Here is a 25,617-nt window from a genome sequence, read left to right on the forward strand (position 1 = left end):
CAACTTAGCAAGACCCTCATCAATTTAGTGAGACCCTGTCTCAAAATAGAAAAAATCTGGGGATGTAGCTCAGTGGTGAATCACTCCTGAGTTCTACCCCTAGTACCACAAAAAGAAAAAAGATTCATTGGAGAGACACATTTAAAACACAGGTATGCTGATAAAGGAGTTTATACAAAGGGTCATTGATTCACAATTGGTACAAGATTCTTTCACCTGTAATCCAAGCAATTTGAAGTTAGGCAAGAGGATTGCAAGTTTGAGGCTAGACTAGGCAACTTAGTGAGATCTTGTTTCAAAATAAATAAAAAGGGCTGAAACACCCCTGGGTTCTATCTCCAGTACCAAAGGGGGAATTTTTTTCTCTCTTATTTGGTTAAATTTCTGAACATTAGTAAATTAAAAGCACCTCTATCCCCGACACTGTCAAGAAATACCTTTGACTCAACATCCCAATGTGAAGATGAGCTTAACATCTTTTGGACATTATTGGATTCTGGAGACAATATAAAATTTGTTTAAGGGGCTGTTGATATAGCTCAGTAGGAAAGTGCTAATACATGTGAGGCCCTGGGTTCAATCCTGAGTACACCCCAAAAGTTTTTTTTTTTTTGCTTAAGGCCATTTGTGCTGTTATTTACAAATCAGTCCACTTTTAATGTCCGGCCCCCCAAGGCTCTAGAACCTTCCAGAATCTGGATTGCAATTTTGTCTGACAGAACCTGTTCTGCCTGGGAGACTTGGAATAAAGAATTCTCTGGTGTCGGGTGCACATCTGGATTCTAGCAACTCAGGAGCCTAAAGCAGGAAGATTGCAAATTCAAGGCCAGCCTTGACCCTGTCTCAAAAAGGGTTGGGGATGTAACCTAGTAGTAGAAACCCCTTGAGTTAAATTCCTAGTACCAATAAATAAATAAATATATTAAAAATAAATTTAAAATTTCAGAAGTCAACTGAAAAGAGAGAGGAATCCTGGGAATCATCCATATCTGAGGATACTGAGAGAGTTAAGTAATCTGCTAAGCTGAGAAGATGTAGTACGATACCAGTCAGCAAGTTCCTGAAAAATCTGAGAAAACTGAAATTCTGACAGAATGCATACTAGTGTATTTGGACACCAGATCACTGATTAAAATTTAAAAAAGAGTTTCAGAGCCGTGGTAGAGTCAAATGACACACTACATATTACAGGTAGAGAAAGAGACACTCTTTCCTGAAGTCTCTTAGTCTACAGGATGTATTTAACATGGAACATTTGTTTGTTTTGAAGGCAGGGTCATGGGAAACAAAGTGGCTCTCAATTTCATTTTAGAGATATTACATATAATTTCTGCACCACATCACAAATCAAGAAAAGGATCAGCCCCCAAGAAGTACTATCTGGCACTATTTTAAATAATTGGTGTCTATTAACTCACTAATCTTCATAGCATTAGTACTGTAACTTTTTTTTTTTTTTTTTTTTTTTTTTTGGTGATGCCAGGGATTAAACCCAGGATTTTGCACATGCTAGGCAAGTGCTCACCACTAAGTCACATCCCCTGTTATGGTGTGAACTGATAAATTCAATCAATAAGAGTGTAAGTTATAGAGTATAGATTAGTAAAAAATATAGATTATAGATATAAGATTTTGATAAGTGAAATAAGACAATTACAAAGCAAGAACAGTCAGACAGGCCTAAGACCCATTTTGCTGCCTTCTATAAAAAACTGTTATAAGAGCTGTTTCTGAGAAACTGAAATGAAAGCTGTTTTCTTATAAAAATTGTCTTTCTGTACTTTGTACCCCACAAATTTTACCCTACTCAGGTCGTGGCAAGCTACATCCTGGGTTTGAATGCCCTTGTGGGTCTACTTGACTTTGAAGTAGATTCTCGCCCCACCCAAATTCAGGATACAACTTTCTAGCACCAGCTTGAACCCGGGATTGTGGTCAACTGAACTGTAAAGCTAATGCTTTTTTAGCTTCTGTTTATCACTTGCTTGCTGACTGGAAAATTCCAGTCCTGCCTAGAGCCCACAGGTCCCACTTATTAATATTTTAATTTCTGTGATTGACTAGTTTACATGCCAATAAGCAAATCACTGAGTTGTGGGTTTTGTGTTTATATTCTCCTTGGATGTACCAGGAAGCTGCAGTCCTCTCACAGAGCTTGAATCTCTACAGGTGGGTGACAGTCTCTGGCCAGGTAAATAAAGCTTGCTTTTGATTTAAAATTTGAATTTAGGGCTGGGGATGTGGCTCAAGCAGTAGCGCGCTCGCCTGGCATGCATGCGGCCTGGGTTCGATCCTCAGCACCACATACAAAGATGTTGTGTCCGCCGAAAGCTAAAAAAAAAAATATTAAAATCCTCTCTCTTTCTCTCTTTAAAAAAATAAAAAATAAAATTTGAATTTAAAGTGCTTTCTGGATTGGCTCCCCATAATACCCCAGGCCAGTACTTTAACTATCTTATAGCCAGGCCTGAACTCAATCTGCTTCTAAGTATTTATACCAGTTGATCTAGTTAAAGATCTTAAATTATTATTATTATTTTTGGGTACCAGAGATTGAACTCAGGGGCACTCGACCACTGAACCATATCCCAGCCCTGTTTTGTATTTTATTTAGAGACAGGGTCTCACTGAGTTGCTTAGCGCTTCACTTTTGTTGAGGTTGGCTTTGAACTCGCAAACTCCTGTCTCAGCCTCCTGAGCCACTGAGATTACAGGCATGTGTCACCATGCTCAGCTTCAATTACTATTTTTGTTGTTGGTGGCAGTATTGGGGATTGAATCCAAGGGCACTTTACCACTGAGCTATATCTCCAGTCTTTTTTTTTTTTTTAATTATTTTTATTTTGAGACAGGGTCTTACTAAGCTACCTCAGGGTCTTACTAAGCTACCTCGTTTGGCACTGAATATACACAATCCTTCTGCTCAGCCTCCTGAGTTGCTGGAATTACCTGTGTGCACCACTACACCTGGTGAAAGATTCCTATTCTTTGCCTCTATAGGAATCCTCTCCCCTAAGTGTCAGAATTTCCAACTTTATGCTGAATTTTTCTGCTGGGATTTCCCTGCAGTGGCTCCAATATCCCAATATGGCCTATATTTGACTTTGCTTTCTCCCCACACCTACTCTTTTATAGTGTTTTCTACCTCAGGAGAGGTATTTTATTTTTCATTTGCATCATTTTAGATCAGGTACACGTAATTTCTCATCTGCACTACTGCAGCAGCCTCCCATCTGGCCTCCCAACATCCTTCTCCAACTCACTCTTAGGATAAATGTCAAAGAAAGCCTCAAGAGAAGACACCTTCTAGGTTTGTGAAGAAAACCCTGTGGTCTTTGGTTGAGTCCTTTTCTGCCCTGCATCCCCCACCACACACAAGCACCTTCTGTAATACTCTATATTCTTCACATGGCTTTGGGCTGTTTCATCATATTTAGCATATGGTTCTTCAAGTTCCACTCCAAGATTGAGTAGCATCGTTATTTTGGGTCTCAGGAGAGGTGCTAGATAACAATGGTGGGGAGCATGTGTTGGAGAAAACTTCTCATAGGATGAGCTAGGAAGCAGAAAAGACTCAGAGGGGGGCTGGGGATGTGGCTCAAGCGGTAGCGCTCGCCTGGCATGCGTGCTGCCCGGGTTCGATCCTCAGCATCACATACAAACAAAGATGTTGTGTCTGCCGAAAACTAAAAAATAAATATTAAAAAATTCTCTCTTAAAAAAAAAAAAAACAGAGGAAGAGCCTGGGGTTCCATTTTCCCTTCCAAGGGCATGTCCCCTCCTGCAACCTAAGGACCTTCCAGTAGGGCTTAAATGTTCTTAAATATTCATAGAATCCTTGGGGGACACTCATGCAAACCAAATTAATATTTTTCTTCTTTTCCCATTTTTAGTTTCTTCAGACTAGGATCCAGAGAACTCAATCACTAAACAACTTTCACAGAATTCTTCCTTGCCCTAAGGTTATGCTCATTTTCTGAGTGTCTAGGTAATTTGATCGCTCTCCAAAATAACACAGGGGAATGGTGGAAGATTCTACCTGTGTCTTATAGTTTGGTTGTGAGCTGTTCCTCAAAATCTCCAGTGTTAATTCAGGAATGTTGGGAGGTGAATTTATTGGATTGTGACAGCTGGACCTAATCAGACCACCCTGATAGTTTGAGTGGACTATCAGGGTGGTAACTAGGCAGGCAGGACATGGCTGGAGAAGGTGGGTCACTGGGGGGTGTGCCCTGGAAGGGTGCCTTCTTGCAGTCCCTTTCCCTCTCTGCATCCAGTGCTCCTCGACCACACCCTTTTGCCATAATATTCTGCCTCACCTTGAGCCCAGAGCAATGGGGTCAACCCACCAAGGACTAAACTTCTGAAAGTGAGACAAAAGGAACTTTCCTTCCTCTTAATTAATTGTTCTTGTGGAGCATTTTGGTCACAGCAATGAAAAGCTAACACACCATGATTGAAACTTTTTCAAAGATTTTGACATTTGCTTTATTCTCACTATGAAAAGGAATATTCCCTACTTAAAAACAGATCTCAACACTGAGGGGGTAGATTTATGGCCATATCAAGGACACACAGCTTGCTTTAGGACTCTGGGAGACTGAATGTGAAGGGTTATGAGGACATTGGAGAAAGGTGTGACAAGAAAAGTGGTTACCACCTGTGTGCCAACGCCATGTTCAAAGAGCTAGCAGGGTTTGAACTATGAACCAGGAATATATACTGTCTTTTTTAAAGAGAGTTTTTTAATATTTATTTTTCAGTTTTCGGTGGACAGAACATCTTTATTTTATTTTTATGTGGTGCTGAGGATCGAACCCAGTGCCGCACATTCCAAGCGAGCGCTTTACTGCTTGAGCCACATCCCCAGCCCCATCTTTTTTCTTTAAGGTCAGATCTTGCTATGTTGCTCAGGTTAGCCTCAGACTTCTGAGCTCAAGTAATCTTTCTGCCTCAGCCTCCTGAGTACTGGGACTACAGGTGTGTGTCACCACATCTTGAGTGAAGCGTCATTAAGGTAATGTATAAACCTTAATGAAACTGATTTCAGGAAATCTTCTGCTTTTCCCCTTAAAATGACTATTCTGAATTTTCTGTGAAAGAGATCACACATAGCTATCACCATCATTTTCTGGTGTTTTGTCCCTTCAGTGAGGTAATAGTTCCCAGAAACTTTTTTTTTTCCCTCAGAATTGAATTTTTTTAAAAAAAAACAAACAAACTTTTTTCCACATATTTTATTGGTGTATTATAGTTGCATGTAATTGTGGGATTTATTGTTTCATATTTGTACATGCACACAATATAACAATATAATTTGGCCAATACCATTCCCCAGTATTTCCGCTTTCCCTTCCTTCCTCCCTACCCCTGGTTCCTTTCCTCGATTCTACTGATCTCTCTTAAATTTTCATGATATCACAGAAATTGCTAGATCCTTATTGGCACACAATGTTATTCAGGCTTTGAAGAACCAGGTATTTATTCCAATCTTCAGCGTGACTTTCTTTCAACTGTCCTTCCATAAAATCTAAGCCGGCTGTTTAATGTTCTCTGAGCCCGTGATCATTGTTACTATTGAGCACTAGATGGTGCTCTAAATCCACGTTTATGCAGGGCACACAGGTGCTGGCCTGTAATTCCAGGGATTCCAAAGGATGAAGCAGGAGGATTGCAAATTTCAGGCTAGCCTCAGCAGTTCAGCGAGAACTTGTCTCAAAACAAAAAATTTAAAAAGGGCCGTGGATATAGTTAAGTGGTAAAGTGCCTCTGGGTTCAATCCCCAGTACCAAAAATAAAAAGAATTTCCAGATTTGCCATGATACTACAGTTGGTATATTGCAACCATTTTAGTGTTAGTGGGAGCCCCAAGTCAAAATTTACCTTGGGGCTGGAAATAGCTCAGTTGATAAAGTGCTTGCCTTGCATGTATACGAGTTCAATTCCCATCAACACACACACACTCGCCTTGAATCTGCAGTGTTATTATTCAGGATGCATTTGAGGAGTGTCTGGAGAGGGTAGTCCATCTCCACTGGGTCCATGTGCCTCCACCTGGAGCAGGATGGACCCTGATGCCTTGTCTACAGTCACTGGCCTTCAGTCTGGTACTATGGAATTCTGACCAGCACTGGGCCTCAATGGCATATACTGTTTGGGACCCACAGCCATATGTGTGTCCACATTCTTGTTCTTCCCCTATGTGGACAATCACTGCGTTGTGCTGATTGGGTGGGAGGAGGGAGGAGAAAGGAGGTGGGCAGTCCCTTTGCCACCACAGCCACTACAATGCTAGATCATACCCGGAAACCTAAAGCTACAGCGACCAAGGCCCATGATGCTATGATCTGCCTGCTACTGTCATCTCCTATGGCCTGAGACCACTGCAGCCAGGAGGGGTGATGTTAGGCTGGAACATAAGGAACATAAGTACATTTTACTGGGGCTGCAGTCTCTGCAAGGTGTTACGCTTGATCCAGAGACCAAGTTTGTGTGCTAGCCTGGGGAAGGGACCAATGAGTTCTGCCCAGTGTTGATTATTTCCTGGCCCAGCACTGAGTACCAAGGAAAAGTCCTCCACTCACATCTGTCTTATCAGTAGATAAGTCTTTCTCCATGCTGTGCCTGATGTGGATGTTGGAAGCCATTCCTTGATCACCAAGGCTGATGCTGAGGACACAATACAGGTGCATCATGTGGCCAGCAGTGCTGCAGTCTGAAATACCAGTCTGGCTCCCTGAAATCAAGATTTTTACCTGGCTCTGGGGAGGCTCTAGAGGCTTTGTCTATAGGTACTGGACCAAGGGCCATGGCACTCTGCCCATCACTGGGCTTTACTATGATGGGCCTGATACTGAGCTCTAAGTCTAAGGCCTGTGGTGGGTTTTTTTTCTTTTTTTTTTTTGGGGGGGGGGGTAGGTAGGGGATAGTGGGATTGAACCCAGGAGAGCCACATCCAAAGTCCTTTTTATATTTTATTCAGAGATAGCTAAATTGCTGGGGCTGGCTTTGAACTCATGATCCTCCTGCCTGCTTTCTGAGCCACTGGGATTATAGGTGTGTGCCTACCAGCTACGGCCTGTGTTTAACTGCCCCTCCCTTCTCCGGGTCAAAGGGGTCTTTCTGCACACTGCAATCTGTCGAATTGGGGCAATTATTTTCTTCTTCACTTTAGCCCAAATATTCCTATTTTTTTTCTTTTTTGTGGTACTATGGGTTTGAGCCACTGGCTACATTCCCAACCCCTATTTTTGAACCAGGGTCTCATTAAGTTGCCTGGGCTGATCTTGAACTCGAGATCCTCCTGCCTGGCCTCCCTTGTTGTAGTGATGTGCCACCACTTTAGCAAATTTTAAGAGATAATCTTTCATCATAATGGGATGGAATTAGCAATTAGTAACAAAAAGAATTCTGGAAATTTCCAAATTCTGGAGAGAAAACACAGCCCTGCCCCAGTATTGCAACAAAACAAAAAATAAAACTTTTTTTGTTGAGACACAGTCTCATTGTATTGCTCAGGCTGTCCTCTAACTCTAGGGCTTAAGTGATCCTCCTGCCTCAGCCTCATAAGCAGCTGGGCCTATAAGCACACCCCAGATCTAGCTCTTGGTGGAGCACACCTGTAATTCCAGACTTAGGAGGCTGAAGCAGGAGGATCCAAAGCTTGAGGCCAGTCTGGGCAATTTAGTGAGATCCGATATCAAAATTAGGACTAGGTATGAAGTTCAGGGGTAGAGTGCCCCTGGGTTCCATCCCCAGTAACACATACACAGTCCCCTACATGGGTGCACACCAGACATGGTGGTACAAGCCTGTAATCCAAGCTACACAGAAAGTTGAGACTGGAGGATTTCAAATTGGAGGCCAGCCTGGGCAATTTAGCTTTCTCAAAATAAATTTGGGTTAGGGATATAGCCAGTGGTAGAGCACTTGCCTAAGTACCCCAGTACTGCAGAAACAAAACAAAAGCCAGGAGTGTGGTGTACCTCTGTAATCCCAACTAGCTGGTAGGCTGAGGATTGGGAATTTGAGACCAGCCTGGGCAATTTAGGGAGCCCTTGTCTGAAGATACATTGGGCTGGGATGTAGCCCAGCAGTTGAGTGCGCCTAGGTTCAATCCCTAGTATGGCTGCAGAGTGAATATTCAGGGATAAATCTGACAAAAAGATGTGCTTTTGAACGCCGTTGGCTTGGGAGGCTGAGGTAAGAGGATCAAAGCCAGCCTCAGCAACTTAGCAAGACCCTGTTTCTAAATAAAATACTTTTAAAAAGCTTGTGATCCTGGCACCAAAACAGGCTGGTAGACCAATGGTACAGAATAGAGGACACAGAGACAAATCCACAAAATTACAACTACCTTATATTAGACAAAGGTGCTAAAAACATGCAATGGAGAAAGGATAGCATCTTCAACAAATGGTGCTGGGAGAACTGGAAATCTATATGCAACAAAATGAAATTGAATCCCCATCTCTCATCATGCACAAAAGTCAACTCAAAATGGATCAAGGAGCTAGGAATCAGACCAGAGACTCTGTATCTAATAGAAGATAAAGTTGGCCCTGATCTTCATCACGTGGGTGCTGGCCCCAAATTTCTTAATAAGTCACCTACAGCACAAGACTTAAAACCAAGAATCAACAAATGGGACTAATTCAAACTAAAAAGTTTTTTCTCAGCAAGAGAAATAATATGCGAGGTGAATAGGGAGCCTACAACCTGGGAACAAATTTTTACCCTCAAACATCAGATAGAGCTCTAATCTCTAGAGTATACAAAGAGCTCAAAAAGTTAAACAACACAAAAGCAAATAACCCAAACAACAAATGGGCCAAGGACCTGAACAGACACTTCTCAGAAGAGGATATACAATCAATCAACAAATACATGAAAAAATGCTCACCATCTCTAGCAATCAGAGAAATGCAAATTAAAACTACTCTAAGATACCATCTCACTCCAATAAGAATGGCAGCCATTATGAAGTCAAACAACAATAAGTGCTGGCCAGGATGGGGGAGGGGGAAGGTACACTCATAGATTGCTGGTGGGACTGCAAATTGGTGCAGCCAATTTGGAAAGCAGTATGGAGATTCCTTGGAAAGCTGGGAATGGAACCACCATTTGACCCAGCTATTCCCCTTCTCGGACTATAACCAAAAGACCTAAAAAGGGCTGGGGATGTGGCTCAAGCGGTACCGCGCTCACCTGGCATGCGCGGCCCGGGTTCGACCCTCAGCACCACATACAAAGATGTTGAGTCCGCCGAAAACTAAAAAATAAATATTAAAAAAAAAAACCCAAAAGACCTAAAAAGAGCATACTACATGGACACAGCCATATCAATGTTTATAGCAGCACAATTCACAATAGCTAGAATGTGGAACCAACCTAGATGCCCTTCAATAGATGAATGAATTTAAAAAAATGTGGCATTTATACACAATGGAATATTACTCAGCACTAAAAAATAATAAGATCATGGCATTTGCAGGCAAATGGAAGGCATTAGAGCAGATTATGCTAAGTGAAGTTAGCCAATCCCTAAAAAATAAATGTCTTCTCTGATATAAGGGGGGGGTGACTCAAAATAGGATAGGGAGGAAGAGCATGAGAAGACTACCACTAAATAGGGAAGAGAGGTGGGGAGGGAAAAAGAGGAGGAAGGGGAGTTGCATGGAAGATGGAAGGAAAACCTCATCGTTAATACAGAATACATATATGATGTTGTAATGAGAAAAAGAAAAAAAAGTGTGTCACATTAGATTGGATAGAGAGAAATGATGGGAGAGGAGGGGAGGAGTAGGGGGAATAGGAAGGGCAGCAGAATAGAATAGACATTATGATTGATGTATGTACATCCCATGTATGTATTATATGTCAAAATACATTCTGCTGTCATGTATGACTTAAAAAAAAAAAAAAAAGCCTGTGATCCCAGCAGCTCAGGTTAGCCTCAGCAACACAGGTAGTAAAACCTGGCCTCAAAAAAAAAAAAAAAAAAGTGAAGGACCCCTGGGATCCATCCCCAGCACTGCAAGCTAACAAGACTAAAAAACATGACTCAAAAATGGTGACCTTTACAGAGCAGGTATGGTCCCTGCATGGTTATGTTTGCATTTAAAAGCTTTATTTTTCTTATAGGGGAAATATGTAGGCAAATACCAGAAAAAAAAAAATCCAATTCACTTTTATTAACAATCATTGAAGTAATACTTTCCAAAGTAATACATTTTTTCCCAAATATTTTATCTAAGAATTTCTAAAGCACTTCCCAATTAGACCCCATAATATGCCTATAAATCAGGAACTACATTTTTATGAACTGACTTAAAATTTTATGTGAAATAATAGTTTTTTTATAGTAAAAACATTTTTTAAAAAAGCAACTGTCAACAAGATTCACTGGCTCAGTTATGTCCACTAACTGAAAGAAAAAGAAATCTTCGAATACATCACCAATCAGAATCTGTTACTGTACAGATTTTAAGAGGTTTTGAGTCAGTTCCAGTGCAGAAATAAGGCCAAAGCGTTTCTGTAAAATCATCATCAAAAGTATAGAGAAGAGCTCTATCATCCATATTATAAAAGGAAACCTCACCCATTTCGGAGTCTAAAAAAACACCAATCTTACTAGGTGTAACTTTTGGGAGAATACTAATTTCCTCAGAACCCAATGCAACATAATTAGTCTGACTACAATGCCCAATTCCCCATAATCCATCCTGTACTACAACTGTTTTTCTTTGAATCTTCCTTCTTCTATAAAGAGTGTGTTTACAGACACCCACAATCCATTCAGGCTTGTCTTTCACTTCTACCTGCCAGTACTGTCTGCCAGAATGAAATCCCTCAGAACCTAGAACAGCTGGGCAGAGATAAAATCTTCTGGAATGATCAGGTCTTATTTTTATACTTCCATACTGCACACTTTTTCTGTCTTCAGAGATAATAAGGTTCCGATGGGCTGTTTCAGGATCTAGAACTATATCTACGTGAAATTGCTTGATAATTCTACTTAGGCCAGAATATTGTGGAGGAAGCTGGTAAACATAATCTTTTAATTTGAATGAAAAAGTTTCAGGGCATTTTGAGGTTTCATATCTGTGGTAGATACTCTTAACATTTTCCAGTAATTTCACTTCTGATTTTACATATTTGCTCTCTATCTCCTTCAACAGATATTTTAATGAGGAGGCATGATCTGAAAGCTGTGTCAAGTTTTCCTGCAGTTTCTCTGAAATATCCATCTCTTCATCTTGTAGTTGCCTAAGAGCAGTCTCATGCTCGTTTTGGAGAAACAATGCAATTTGTTCAAATTCAGATTTGAGCTCTTCTCTCCTACGTTCTACCTTTTTCTTCACTTCCAGGGATTTTCTACTTTGCATACTAATCGTTTTTTCAATTTGTTCCACTCTCTCCTTCCATGGGTCAATGTAGCACTCCAATTTTTCCCTGTGATAGAGGGCAGCCTTCTTTACAGGCCAAATAGTGTGATGCTGGTGATCAATGGAGAAACGGCACTGCGGACATAAAACCTCTAGGTCTTTCTGACAGAAAAAAGTCAGAGCTTGTTTGTGCTTCTCACATATAAACTTTCCTTCCTGTCTTTTTCTCTTGCTTCTTCGTAATGGGAGTAGCTTAGCAATTTCAGTCAAGTTACTCAGCTGGTAATTCTGCCTGAACTTCCTTTCTGGACAGTGAAAGTGGCATAAAGGGCAGGGGAAACTATTCTTTAGATCCTTCCAGCACACACTGATGCAGGACAGGCAGAAGTTATGCCCACAATGGATCGTCACTGGGTTTTTCAAGCACTTCAGACAGATGGGACAGTTAGCCTCCTTGTGGAGGTCTGCCAGGACAGTTGTAAACTCCATAAGCCTTGGATAAACAAAGGTGGTGGACAAAGTAGTATTTCCTTCAGGAGGGCCTGTCTCTATAGGGCTCAAGACCTGGTAAGCAGTAGAAATCTTCCCTTAGAACTTCAAAACTGACTAGCTTTTGGTTCTATTGCCTCAGCTCGCTGATGGCAGCCTTTAAAAACCTGTTTAGCCTTCTGTGACTTACCCCCCAGAATCTACTACCAATTATGCTCCTGAGCCTACAACCTATTGCATATTAGCTGGGTGGCTGCTCTTCCCACTCAATGATCTGAAGTCAAGCTTAAGACTTTTCTTGTTCAAAAGAAGTAACCTGGTTCACAATCAGGAATCCTTCCTATGGGTGAGAAAAGACGCTTAAATTAAAAATTTGTTCTATAATCATCAATGCATTAAAACATTCATATGGAATAAGCCAATTCCAAAAAACCAAAGGCCAAATGTTCTCTCTGATATGCTGATGCTGACTCACGATAGGCAGCAGAGAGGGAGGAGTGAAGGGAATAGGCAAAACAGTAGAATGAATCAAGACATCACTTTCCTATGTTCATATATGAAATACTCGATCAGTGTACTCCACATCATGTACAACCACAAAAAGGGCAAGTTATATTCCATGGATATATGTCAATACATTCTACTGTCAGTGTAACTAAAAAGAACAACAACAACAAAAAACCCCATTCACATGGGAATCATAAATTAATGCAAAAATTATGGGGTGGAAATTCTTGGAAATACAAGGTATTCACATTTCAAATTCACCCCACATACTACTTATTAAAAACCACAACAAAAAATTCAGGACAAACTAACCTTAGATGTTTTCTGATACACCACACACACTGCCTATATAATATTCTTGCCCAAAATATTTAGCCTCATCTAATTATGAGAAAATTAGTCTAATTCAGATTACGGAGCATTCTATAAGACAACTATTATGTATTCTTAAAAAAAGATGTCAATGGCACGAAAAGAAACAAAGTTCTACACTTAAGAAGACTAGAGAAACAGCCCAGTCTGGTGCAGTGGCACAGGCCTGTAATCCCAGGGACGCAGGAAGCTAAAACATAAAGATTAAAAGTTCAAGGCCAGTCTCAGCAACAGTCTCAAAAATAAAGTAATAAAAAGGGCTAGGATATAGCTGCATGGAAAAGTGCCTTTGGGTTCAATTCTTGGTACTAGTAAAATAAAATAAAATAAAATAGAGGTAGGGATGTAGTTCAGAGGTGAGGCACCCCTGGGGTCAATCCCCAGCACAGGGAAATTTTTTTTTTAAAAAATTTAATTTAAAAAGGATTGGGAATATAACTTGCTGGTAAAGTACCCCTAGGTTCAATATTTGATACTAAGGAAAAAAAAAAAAAAAAAAAAAGACAAATAAGGGTACCATCTAGATGGCTGCAACTCCCTTTCATACAGTTCAACAATAAAAAGAAGCCAATGCAGTGGCACTTACCTAACATTCCAGCATCTTGGGAGGCTGAGGCAGGAGAATCACAAGTTCAAGGCCAGCTTCAACAACATAGTAAGACCCTATCTCAAAATAAAAAAAATAAAATAAAAAGAACTGGGAATGTAGCTCAGAGGGCCCCTGGGTGCAATTCTTTGTAACAAACTCCAAACCCAAATTTAAGAAAAATTAAATTCCTCCAAAAGGATTAAGAAAACAACAAAAACTAAATTAGGAAAAAAAAAAAAAAAAATTCTTCCATCAAGTTTACAAGCTATCTCACCATCAACACAATAGTCTCCCCTTCCTGCACACACTACCAGACACTTTCTCAGCTTTTTCTATTCTTCTCCCCTTCCTTATAACTTTCCTTATTATAAGAGTAATAACATGGGCATAGTTGTGACATGTGAAGTTGGTTTTGTTTTGCTTCTCAAGTAAATTGTTTTTATTATACACACTTTCTCTTTATACCAGCATTATTTAAAAAAAAAAAAATGCCATGGGACTAGAAAGTTTCCATTTATAAATTATTTCCAAACTTATGTTCTCAGTGTCTCAGACCTGCACAAGCAAGAGCTATCATAGCAAAAGGCTATATAAGGTCTAATATTAAAAGAACACTAAGGGCTAAGCATGTGGCTGGGTGCTTATCTAGCATGCTGAAGGCCCTGGGTTCAATCCTTAGTACTGAAAAAAACAAACAAAAACAAAAAACCCCCCACAGGACATGTTTGAATCCTGGCTCACTTACTTACCTATCTTCAGGAAAATCTATGTATCTTTTTTGAATCTTCTTTCTTTAAGCTGTAAAAAAAAAAAAAACTATAACAATTTGTTATTAAAGCCTTCATTTGACATATAATGCAATCTGGATCCAATTAAGGTCCACCCAAGTTCTAGATTTGCCCATTGCTTCTCCCCCTTCCTACAAAGCACTCCACCACTTAGTCATATCCCAGGCTCAAGCCTGCACTTTATTTTTTAAATAACCACTGAGCCACTTCCCCAACTCTTTATAACTTAAAAGAAAAAAAAATTTTTTTGTTTTGGTATCAGGGATTGAACCCAAGGATGCTTAACCACTGAGCCACAACCAACCCTTTCCCCAACCCTTTTTACTTTTTTTTTTTTTTGAGACAGGGTCTTGCTAGGTTGCTTACAGCTTCACTAAATTACTGAGGCTGGCTTGGAACCTGAAATACTCCTGCCTCAGCTGCTATTAGAGGTATGGGCCACCATGCCTGGCTTTAATGTTTGTTTTGAGACAGGGTCTCAATTGCTTAGGACTTCACCAAATTGCTGAAGCAGCTTTGAACTTTCAATCCTCCTGCCTCTGCCTCTCAGGATCACAGGTGTGAGCCACCATGCTGGGTTCAAGCCTTCACTTGCACAACTGATTAAATCTGCCAGGCTGGTGGCAAATGCCCATAATCCCAGCAATTTGGAGGCTAGGGCAAGAGGACTGCAAATTTGAGGACAGCCACAATAATTTAGCAAGATCTTATCTGAAAATAAAAGGGACTGGGGGGAGGGGGCAAATAAAACTTAGTAGTAAAGCATCCCTGAGTTTAGTCTTCAGTACCCAAATAAACCGATTAAATCTTTCCTGCTGGTAACTGCCCTAATCAGGACAAAGTTTCCTTCCCTTAGCCTATCATTCAGAAACCTTCATATTTCATTGTCTTCATTTGAGTGTTTCAATCCCCACTACCAAAAAATAAAATCTTACTCATTGTCACATAGGGAACATGTGGAAAACATAAAATCAGAATGCAATACTTTACAGAAAAAGAACTCTGGCATAGTGCAAAGGATATAAAACACACTCACTCCCAGTATTATTGTGTCACCCTTTCCTAGAACACACACACAAATCAGCCTTTCCATCTTTTTAATGTCATGAAGTGAACAGAAACGGAACAGGTCTGTAGGCACTATCACTATTCTAATTCAAGGTAACCATATTTCTCTCCTGGATACACAACGGTGCCTCCAATCAATTCCTAACTATGTAGCAGAATCAATCTTTTCTTTCTTTCTCTACTGGGGATTGAACCACTGTGCCACATCCCCAACCCTTTTTATTTTGAGACAGGGTGGTCTCACTAAATTGCAGGCAGCCTCAAACTTTCCATACTCCTGCTTCAGCCTCCCCGAGTGGCTGCGATTCCAGGCCTTGGTCACCACACAACAGCTTCATCTTTGCTACGTCCAAAATCCTTCTTTTCTTTTTATTTTGAGACAGATCTCACCAAATTGCCCAGGTTGGCTTCAAATTTGCCATCCTCCTGCCTCAGCCTCCAGAGGTGCAGAGATTACCGGCGTGCACTACCAGAACAGGCTAGTTTTGCGGTTCATTATCTAGCGGGTCCAAGTCCCCACTTGACTATGAAGTTCTTGGTGGTCTATGTCTTTGGCTTAAATGTTTGATAAATAACCTGCTCATATTTAAATTTGAAAAGGTCATTCCTACCCATAAGGCCCCTGCGAGGACTGAAGGATGACTAGAGAGGTGCAGGTGATGGAGGGTGGTGGGTTCTCAGACGGCGGCTACCACCCCACTCCCTTACCTCCACGACCCCAACCCCAAATGCATACATTTGAAGGTGATCACTTCACTAATTCTCATTCAGTTCAAAAGTCTTCTTGAAAGTTGAATTACCACGGCCCCCTACCCTCGCTGTTAGCCCACTGATCTGGAACCCGGCTGTCTGTCTGTCTGATTTTCCACAAGACCTTCTCCAGACACTGAGACCCAGTCGTACCTAAGCTGCGACCCTGCGGACTGGCTCGTGGCCGCTGCCCACGAAGCCACTGCTCAGACAGGCTTCACCCCAGGGACTGCCTGGCTTCCTTCTGTCAACCCCTCGATTTACCTGGAGCGAGCGGCTCCGCAGCTCCGCAGCTATGGAGAGACCCGCCGTAATCCGGGAGCGCGCAGGGGCGTGTGATGGGAACCCCGAGGACCCCAGAGCATGGAGACGGCTCACTGTTAAACCCGCGCGGTGATTGGCTGTTCCTTACGAAGTGGGCGGGGAATGGGCCTGCGCATGCTCGGTGATCCTCTGTGGCGGGGAGAGCGTGAAGAGCTCCTGGGCAGAGCCGGGTGGCTCAGTGAGGATCTCCCGGTTGCCCTCGAGTGACTGTTTCATTCCTGGCACACCCTTTTCAGATTCGTACTATGATATCTCTGTGTGCAACCTGAGGCCCAAAGGAAGGCTGCAGGCTGGTTTTGAAAGCTTCCCCTGGCCTTCTCTCAGACTTCTCTCAGAGGGTAAGGGAGTGGAGTTGAGCCAAGGAGCTGCTTCAGTAGCCTGGAGCAAGGTCACCTGGATGCCGGGCGTACCCAGAAAATCCAGGAGGAACCAGTCCCTTTTTGGATTAGTTTGCATCTCAATAGGTGGGTGTGTCTGTCCCCTGACTAGGGGATTTGCCCCAGTCCCACCAATTCCAGTTCGCTCTGGTCTCTGCTAAGGAGGTCACGTTTTTTTAGGCGGAATTGGAGGAATGACTGTAAATTTTTGGACCCTTCAAGGGTAATAGCCCTCAAGGCTGAAGGAGGAACAGGTGAGGAGCTTGTTGAACTTCAAGAGAAGTGCCAAGGGGCAGGGCGTAGAAAATGGCTTTGGGTGGAGGGTGAGATAGGCAAGAGTCAGTGCAAGGCCTTTGAGACAAAGTTGAGGATTTCTCTTCTGTGTGTGGGGGGGAGGCGGTACTGGAGATTGAACCCTGGAGCCATTTATCACTGAGCTGCATCTTATATTATGTTTTATTTTGAGATGGGGTCTCTGGACTGAGTTGCCCAGGCTGGCCTTGAACTTGTGACCTTCCCGCCTCAGCCTCAGGAGTATCTGGAATCGCAAGCATCTGCCATCACACCCAGCTTAGGGAAATATTTTAAACATGATGTCACACATCTTTGAAAGGACGACTAGCTGTAATTGAAAGGAAACATTTTTTTTGTTACTTTTCAGAGATCCATGAATTGCAGGGCATGAGCAGTTACAAGTGTGAACTAGAAAATCAAGATATTGATAAAGTCCTGGTTGCTAGACCTTTTGAAATACTAGTGGTAGCAGTTCATCTCTGTTCTTTCTCTGTGGGATGAGAGAATTGTTTCAACTTAAATATCATAATATGGAAAATAAGTTCCTGTCACACTATATGGCATAAAAATTACTTAACATAGGAACCCCATCAGTATGGCCCTGAATCTTGAAAGGCTGACCATGCTTTGTAGGGTCCCTCGTAATTATGCAGAGCGGGGCCAGACTAGCTGATAGATGCTAATTAACCTAAAGAGTTGATAATTATTGATTTGAGTCTTCTTCTGGACCAATTGTTTTTAGAATTGGCATGAGGAGTTCAGAAGCAATCTAGCATTCATCCTTACTCTTCCACAGAAACTGTTCTCAGTTTATTAGAGTGTAAACTAGTTTATCAGCCAAGGAATATGTTTCATACCTGTTACTCCTGAGATGCTTTGTAATCTTTGTCTCTGGTTGTTCCATATGTTTTTTAGCAAGGACACACAACAGACTTATTTTTGTGTTGTGAAATGTATTTGTATATATATGAGTCCACATTCTCAACGTCTGTAATTCTGTGAAGATAAGGAATGGTGGATAAGACTAGGATCTAGAACCAGACTTCCAGGAGTTCAAATCTAGGCTCTTTTACCTTGTTTGACCTTTTGCAGGTTATCTTTTTGTGCCTGTTTTATTATCTAGAAATAAAATGAAGAGTGGAGCAATAATAATAGTATAGCATATCTCTTGAAATTGTTGAGTATTAAATGGGTTTTCATAAGTTAAAGCATTTTGAACAGTGTCAGACATGATAAATGATATATAAATATACACACGTGTATATATTATACATATAAAAAGTGTTTTGTTCATATGTAATTATACACATTATCTATAAATTCATCTAAAAATATCTTTGTTTGTTTGTTTGAGGGCAGAAATTAAATTTAGAGCAAGGCCTGGGAGTATACCTTAGCGGTAGAACACTTGCTTAGGATGTATGAGGTCATCCCAGGTTAGATCTTTAGCACTAGGAAATAATTAACTAAAATTTAGAGTGAGCAGATCTAAGTGTTTTGCTTTTGTATACTTTGCAAAACTTAAAAAGAAAACTGTGAAATTTGTGTTTTTCTTGTCACTTGAAAGCAATTTTTAAAAGAGAAAGGCTGTTTTTTTGTTGTTGTTGTTTGGTACCAGGGAATGAACCCAAGGGTATTCAGTCACTGAGCCATGTCCTCAGCCCTTTTATTTATTTGGTACTGGGGATTGAATTTAGGGGTACTCGACCACTGAGCCACATCCCCAGCCCTATTTTGTATTTTATTTAGAGATAGGGTCTCATTGAGTTGCTTAGTGCCTCACTTTTGCTGATCCTGGCTTTGAACTTTCAATCCTCCTGTCTCAGCCTTTGAGTCCCTGGGATTACAGGTGTGTGCCACTGCTCCTGGCTTTATATTTTATTTAGAAACAGGGTGTCACTAAGTTGCTGAGGCTGGCTTTGAACCCATTATCCTCCTGTCTCAGCCTCAGCCTCCTGAGCTGCTGGGATTACAGGCGTGTCTGATTCATTTTACTATCTTTCCTGTTCCCATTCCCCATCTCTTCCCTTCATTCCCCTTTGTCTAATCCCGTAAACTTCTGTTCTCCTCTGCCCCCCACTCCTTATTGAGTGTTAGCATCTGCATATTAGTGAGAACATTTGGCCTTTGGTCTTTTGGGATTGCTCCAGTTCTTTTTTATATTTTATTTAGAGCCAGGGTCTTGCTAAGTTGCTGAGTCTGGTTTTGACTTGTGATCCTCCTGCCTCAGCCTCCCAAGCTGCTGAGATTACAAGCACATACCACCATGCCCAGCTGTAAGACTGAATAGTTCTTATACTGAGAAAAGATAACAAAGCAGGGTGTGGTGATACACACCTATAATCCTAGCTATGTGAAAGCTGAGGTAGGGAAATAAAAAATTCAAGGCCAATTTTGGCAATTTGTCTGAAAATACAGAATAGCTTGATATGGTGGCACATGCCTGTAATACCAGCAGCTTGGGAGACTGAGACAGGAGGATCACAAGTCAAGACCAGTGGCCAGCCTCAGCAACTTATTGAGACCCTGTCTCAAAATAAGGAGTTGGAAAAAGAAAATAAAAAAAGAGTTGGGAAAGTATCCAATGGGTTAAATCTCCAGTACCTCCTCCTTCTCACAAAAAAATAAAGTAAAAGGAGCTGGATGCAGTGGTGCATGTCTGTAATCCAAGAGGCTTGGGAGGCTGAGGCAGGAGGATGCAATTTAGGTCCTAAGCAACTTGGCAAGATCCCATCTCAAAACAGAAAATAAAAAGGGCTAGGGAAGTAGTTCAGTGGTAAAGCCTCTCTGGATTTGATCCCTAGTACCCAAATACATAACTAAATAAATAGGACTGGGCCTGGTGATACATGCCTGCAATTCCAGTGTCTTGGGAGGCTGAGGCATAAGGATTTTAAGTTTGAGACCAGCCACAGCAATTTAGCAGACCCCATCTCAAAATAAAAAAAAGACCTGGGATGTAGCACCCCTAAATTAATCTCCATAGCCAAAACTAAGTAAATTAATTAATTTAATTAAAGTGGTTGGGGATATAGCTCAGTGGTAGAATACCTCTGGGTTTAATCACCAGTACCCACACCCTGCATGCGTCATGATTGCACACACACACACACACAGCAGACACTCAAGTCACCAAGTGTTTTATTAAATTATTAGGAGCAGAAATGAGTAGCCACTTAATTACATTATTAAGGCTGATTTTTAACTGTTCTGTGAATATGAGAATTCATACTTGAAAAATACAGGTTTTATTGAATGAGATGTATTTGAATTGTATAAAGTGTTTTATATGTATAGTATACAAGTGAGTCTGTTTTAAATATAATTGACAATAGCTTATGTTTCTACTCAAGGTGCACTTGTGGAAAGGAATTATAATTTATCCAGAAAATTATTTAGGAGTTCCCCAATAACATCTAACTTAATGAGATAAACAATTTTATATATAATTTTAATTTCAGTGCCTTAAGTATCTTTTATTCCAAAAGACATTTTTAAATAAACCTTGACAGGAAGACAAACTCCATGATATTTTGAGATTTTTGTGTTTCAGATTCTTTAACATTAATGCCAAACTGCTATTTTTAGCAAAATAAAGGTTACTAATTTAATATCTTTTCTTACTCTATAATGTTTACAATGTTTACAAGTTTCAAGGTATGATTTTGTAAACTCATCATCTGGAATTAACTTAAACTTTGTGTCATTAAGCTAACAGTCTTTCAATAAATACAAACTAATAACATTTAACCACTTGGGAATACCTAGTTATTAATTCAGATTTAGATAATAGTTTCCTTTTTGGGTAATCATATTTCTAATTTTTTTTCTGATTTTTTAATTTGTATATCTATCACAGGTTGAACAGCATCAAAACAAAGCTTATCAGAATGATAAACAGTCACCTATTAGATACAGATTTTGTCATGTTAGGGCATCATTGGCATAACTAATTTTTTTTTTTTTTTTTTGGTATGGGGGATTGAACCCAGGGTCACTTAACCACTGAGTCACATTCCCAGCCCTTTTTTATTTTGAGACAGGGCCTCGCTAAGTTGCTGTGGCTGGCTTTGAACTCATGATTCTCCTGCCTCAGCCTGGTGAGCTGCTGGGATTATAGGCATGTGCCACTGTGCCTAGTTGCATAACTGTTATTTTAATATTAACTAAGCCAGGCTTTTTAAGGAACTATCTATACAAAATGATCAAGGCCATAAAACATTCAAGGAAAATAAACAGTGGCTTCTTAAAATTACATGATGAGAAAAAATTTTTGAGAAATAAACATTTCCCTTTTAAAATAACATGGACTACAATTAGTATTTTATGCTTTCTTCTGGACTTCTAGTGAATACTATTCATAAAATAAAAACCGTACTTTTATAAACACTAAAATTTATCATATAATACAGTGGCAACTAATAATTTTTTTCTTAGTCGTTCAGTATAAATAATTAATCAAGAATTTTCTTCATATTCTTCAAAGCCAGTCAATGCACTTGATTTTAGATTTAGCATTTCTTTTTTTTTATTAAATTATTTGTTCTAATTTGTTATACATGATGGCAGAATGCAATCCATTTCATATTACACATATAGAGCACAATTTTTCAAGTCACTGATTGTAAAACAAAGTATTTTCACACCATTCGTGTCTTCATACATGTACTTAGGGTAATAATGTCTAACTCATTTCACCGATTTAGCATTTATTTTAAGAATTAAACATATACAACACACTTTTGGAGATTATAGGAATATAAAAAATATTTTAAATTCTTGCACTTTTTACCTATAGAGTGTTCTAAGACATTAAAAGATGTTTTTCATTTTAATCAAATGAGATAAACATTTGAAAAAAGATGAGTGATTTTTGTTATGCAGGCAAATGAATAACCAGGAAGAAGGCAGTCCTATGAACTAAAATACCATTCCAGTACTTTCAAACAATTCCTTTTTGTCTGATGAAGTGTAACCAATCCCCCGATTGCCACAGTGAAGTTCTTTTGGGTGGTTGAGATCTCTCATTCACTCCTTCACTCTTCTTCTGGTATAGCTAATGAAATCAGCTGCAGAGTTCTATATCTGAAAGACACGAGAGAACACATCATAATAAGATGTATTATCCAGTAAACCAACTTACCCATGCTAATTTTTTTTTAATAGACAAAAGAGTTCTAAAACTACCTGTTTTTCAGTGCTTGAAGCACCTTTATATATCCTTACCTTTTGGTATAAATATAGCTCCTGTTTCTTTAGAAGCCTGAATTTAAGATATTAAAGAAATTAGTACAGTACATTATTTTTCACCTAGTAATCTTTATTTGCTCAGTTGTCTCCATTAGCAATCTGAACAATTTCTGTTAATATTCTGCGTTTTGCCAGGTGTGATGATATACTCTATAATACCAGTGACTTGGGAGGCGGAGTCAAGAGGATTGCAAGTTTGAGGCCAGTTTGAGCAACTTAACTGGAAGCTGCCAGTCTCAAAAAAACAAAAACAAGACTTGGCAAATGTTTTCTCTCATAAGCGGATGCTGATCCATAGTTGGGAAAGGTAGGGAAGAATGAAGGAAGTTTAGATTGTGCAGAGGGGAGTGAGGGGAGGGGTATGGCTGTGGGGATGGGAAGGACAGTAGAATGAGACAGTCATGATCCTATATACATGTATGATTACACTACTGGTGTGTCCTGCACCATATACAGCCTGAGGAAGGAGAAGTTGTGCTCCATTTGTGTACAGTGTGTCAGAAGGCATCCTACTGTCATGTATAACTAATTAGAATAAAAAAAAAATAGAAGGAAGACCAGTAGAATAGAAAAAGGGGACCAGGGGGAGGGAGGGGAAGGAAAGGGGAGGTACTGGGGTTTGAAACTGATCAAATTATACTGTTTTATTGTGTACACGTATGGATATATTATAACAAATCTCCCCACCGTTATGTATAATTATAATGTGCCAATAAAAAGGAAAAAGACAACAACAAGGCTTGGAATGAGCTGGGTGTTGATGACACATGCCTGCAATTCCAAGTACTCAAAAGACTGAGGCAGGAGGATGGCAAATTTGAGGCAAGCCTGGGCAACTTAGAGAGACCCAGTCTCAAAAATGAAAATAATACAGGGCTAGGGATGTAGCTCAGAGCAACAATAAATCTCATAAACTTATCAATGAGAGAATGAAGTTTTTTTGTGGGGGAGGGGGTACCAGGGATTGAACTCAGGAGCACTCGACCCTAACTCAGGAGCACTCAACCCCTGAGCCACATCGCCAGCCCTATTTTGTATTTAGAGACAGAATCTCACTGAGTTTGTTAGCACCTTGCTTTTGCTGAGGCTGGCTTTGAACTCATGATCCTCCTGTCTCAGCCTCCTGACAGTTGAGATTACAGGCCTGTTCCACCCTGCTGGCACTGAAGAGTATTTTAATTAATGCCAGGTAGTCCCCATGAAGAAAATGGGATTTGAAGAGAACATGGGGGAGGGGAAGAGTCTGGACTTGATAAAGTAAGGGAAGGAATTCATAGAAGTCAAAAGGTCTCTAAATATATGTGGTGAAATGTTGGAAAAACAAAACGAAAACGAGGTCTCCAGCATAGAGATAGGAAATCAGTGTGGCTTGGCAGGTAATATTAGAAAGTAAAACTGAAAATTGTGTTCAGGTATGATAACAGTGAGTCTTAAATGCTAACATAATAAGAAAAAGTTTCATTTTCTTTCTTTTTTAAAGACATGGTCACTATGTTGCCCAAACTGACCTCCCACTTCCGACTCTCTAGTAGCTGGCACTACAGGTAGGCTCCATTGTGCCTGGCCTTATTTTATTCCTTTTGGGGACATTTATGGAATGTCTACTGTGTTCTAGGCACTTTATTGGATTGCAGATATGAAAATAAATAAAACCCACCCTTCCGGGAATTCACAGTATACAGAGGGCAGGGTAGAGGAGTGGGAGTAGAGTACAGTCAGTTAACACATTACTATATAGCGGATCAAGCACTGTGACAGAAAGTATGCAAATAATGCTCTGAAAGCAAAAAATGAGCATTTAATAAAATTGGTGGGGTATCAAAATCAAGGGAATTATCCTGTAGGATGAATGATAGTAAAGTAAAGAATAGGCAGAAGTGTAGCTTGAAGAGCAGCAAGAGGTGGAGAGTGGATTGTTTTTGAAGTAACAACAATAAGAACTCTAGGTACTATTTATTTAGCACTCATTATGTGCCCACATTGTCTTATGATAGACAGGTACATAACTAGTTCCATTCTGCAGATGTAGAAGGGGAAGGAGAGTTGGAGAAGGTCAGTGAATTGCCCGTGTTCACCAGAATGAGCTATGTGGCCAGAGCTTGAATTCAGATGGTGTAAACAGTCTTAGTTTTTGTCCCCTTTGGTAAACGGGAGGGGAAAAGAAAGAGGTGATAGATGAGACTGGAGAGGTACACCTTATCAGTGATGTTTGCCAAATTATGTCAGTTCTCTTTGTTCTGAAAGTCATGGGGGAAGTTAACAATATTCATCAAGATGTAACATGATTGGATTTACAGTTTATTTTATTTATTTATTTTGTGGTACTGGGGATTGAGCCTAGGGGTGCTCTACCACTAAGCCACACCCCCAGCCCCATTCATCAGATATTTCTAGAAAGCTTACTATAGTCAGTGGGCACACAGCTGGGACCAGAGGGAAATCTCTGTTCTCATAGAACTTATCTTGTAATGAAGAGAAGCAAATACTAAACCTAATAACAAAGTAAATATATGTTACATGTGCCAGATGACAATGGGTGTTATGGAGAAAGCAAACCAGGGGATGGGGTATCTTGAGTGAGGCAAGGTATTGTCATTTCACAAGAAGAGTTATCAGGGAAGGTCTTCCTGAATATGATAATGGAACAGGAAACAGAAGCAAGAAAAAGTCTGAGAGAAGCCATAGTAGAGATTTGCCCGTATGCTACGGACATGGGCCCGAGGTGCCTATAGAGCAGCTAAGGTGATTCCAAGGAGGCATTTGGCCACCCATATGGATCCTAAAAAGAATAGTCATTTGTTCCAGGGAAAAACAAAAAGAAGCATGGTATCATGGAAGCCAAGGAAAATCCGTTCCACCACTTGATCTATAGTGATGTAACAAATCAGAACTGAACTGTATTCAGAAGGAAGTCTACAGGAATTTTCTCAGAGTGAAATGCGAGGAAAAGAAAACAGTCTCTATTTCAAGAAATTTGCCTGTGAGAAGATCATGGGCTGGTCACTAGAGAGCACTATGGGGTCACAGATGCTTCATAATCTTCCTTTTCTCCACGAAAAGGAGTTTTTTCCTGTTGTGAGTTGGAAGAGGAAGTTAGAAGTGCTATAAGGAAGCTAGTTGGGGGTGTAGCTCAGTGTATAACAGTGCTCACCTAGCACGTGGGCCCCTGGATTGTTTGAGCCCTAGCACTGCAAAACAAACAAACACAAAACAAAAAAGGGAACTAGAGGTGACCAAATGTTTGAAATATAGCTGGTTGAATATCATAGATTTTAAAAAATGAGCAGAAGAGTTCTTCCTCAGAGACCTGCTAATGTTGGAGATGAAGTGTTTCACTGAAGTGGAAATCTGTGCTGAAGGCAGAGCTGGGCTTCAGGAAGCCCCACAGACAGAATGGGGTGAGAAATGGCAGGCCAATAGGA

General features: G+C 40.4%; 1 protein-coding gene across 1 annotated transcript; it reads right to left on the reverse strand.

Moving 5' to 3' along the window:
* Positions 1-10,275: 10,275 nt before the first annotated feature.
* On the reverse strand, positions 10,276-11,876 carry LOC114085705 (tripartite motif-containing protein 60-like). Its single transcript, XM_027926919.2, has one exon. The coding sequence runs from the start codon at positions 11,874-11,876 to the stop codon at positions 10,455-10,457; it is 1,422 nt and encodes a 473-aa protein (XP_027782720.1). The 3' UTR covers positions 10,276-10,454.
* Between the last annotated feature and the right edge of the window lie 13,741 nt (positions 11,877-25,617).

This window comes from Marmota flaviventris, chromosome 3 (genome assembly GCF_047511675.1).
Source record: "Marmota flaviventris isolate mMarFla1 chromosome 3, mMarFla1.hap1, whole genome shotgun sequence".
Lineage (NCBI taxonomy): Eukaryota > Metazoa > Chordata > Mammalia > Rodentia > Sciuridae > Marmota > Marmota flaviventris.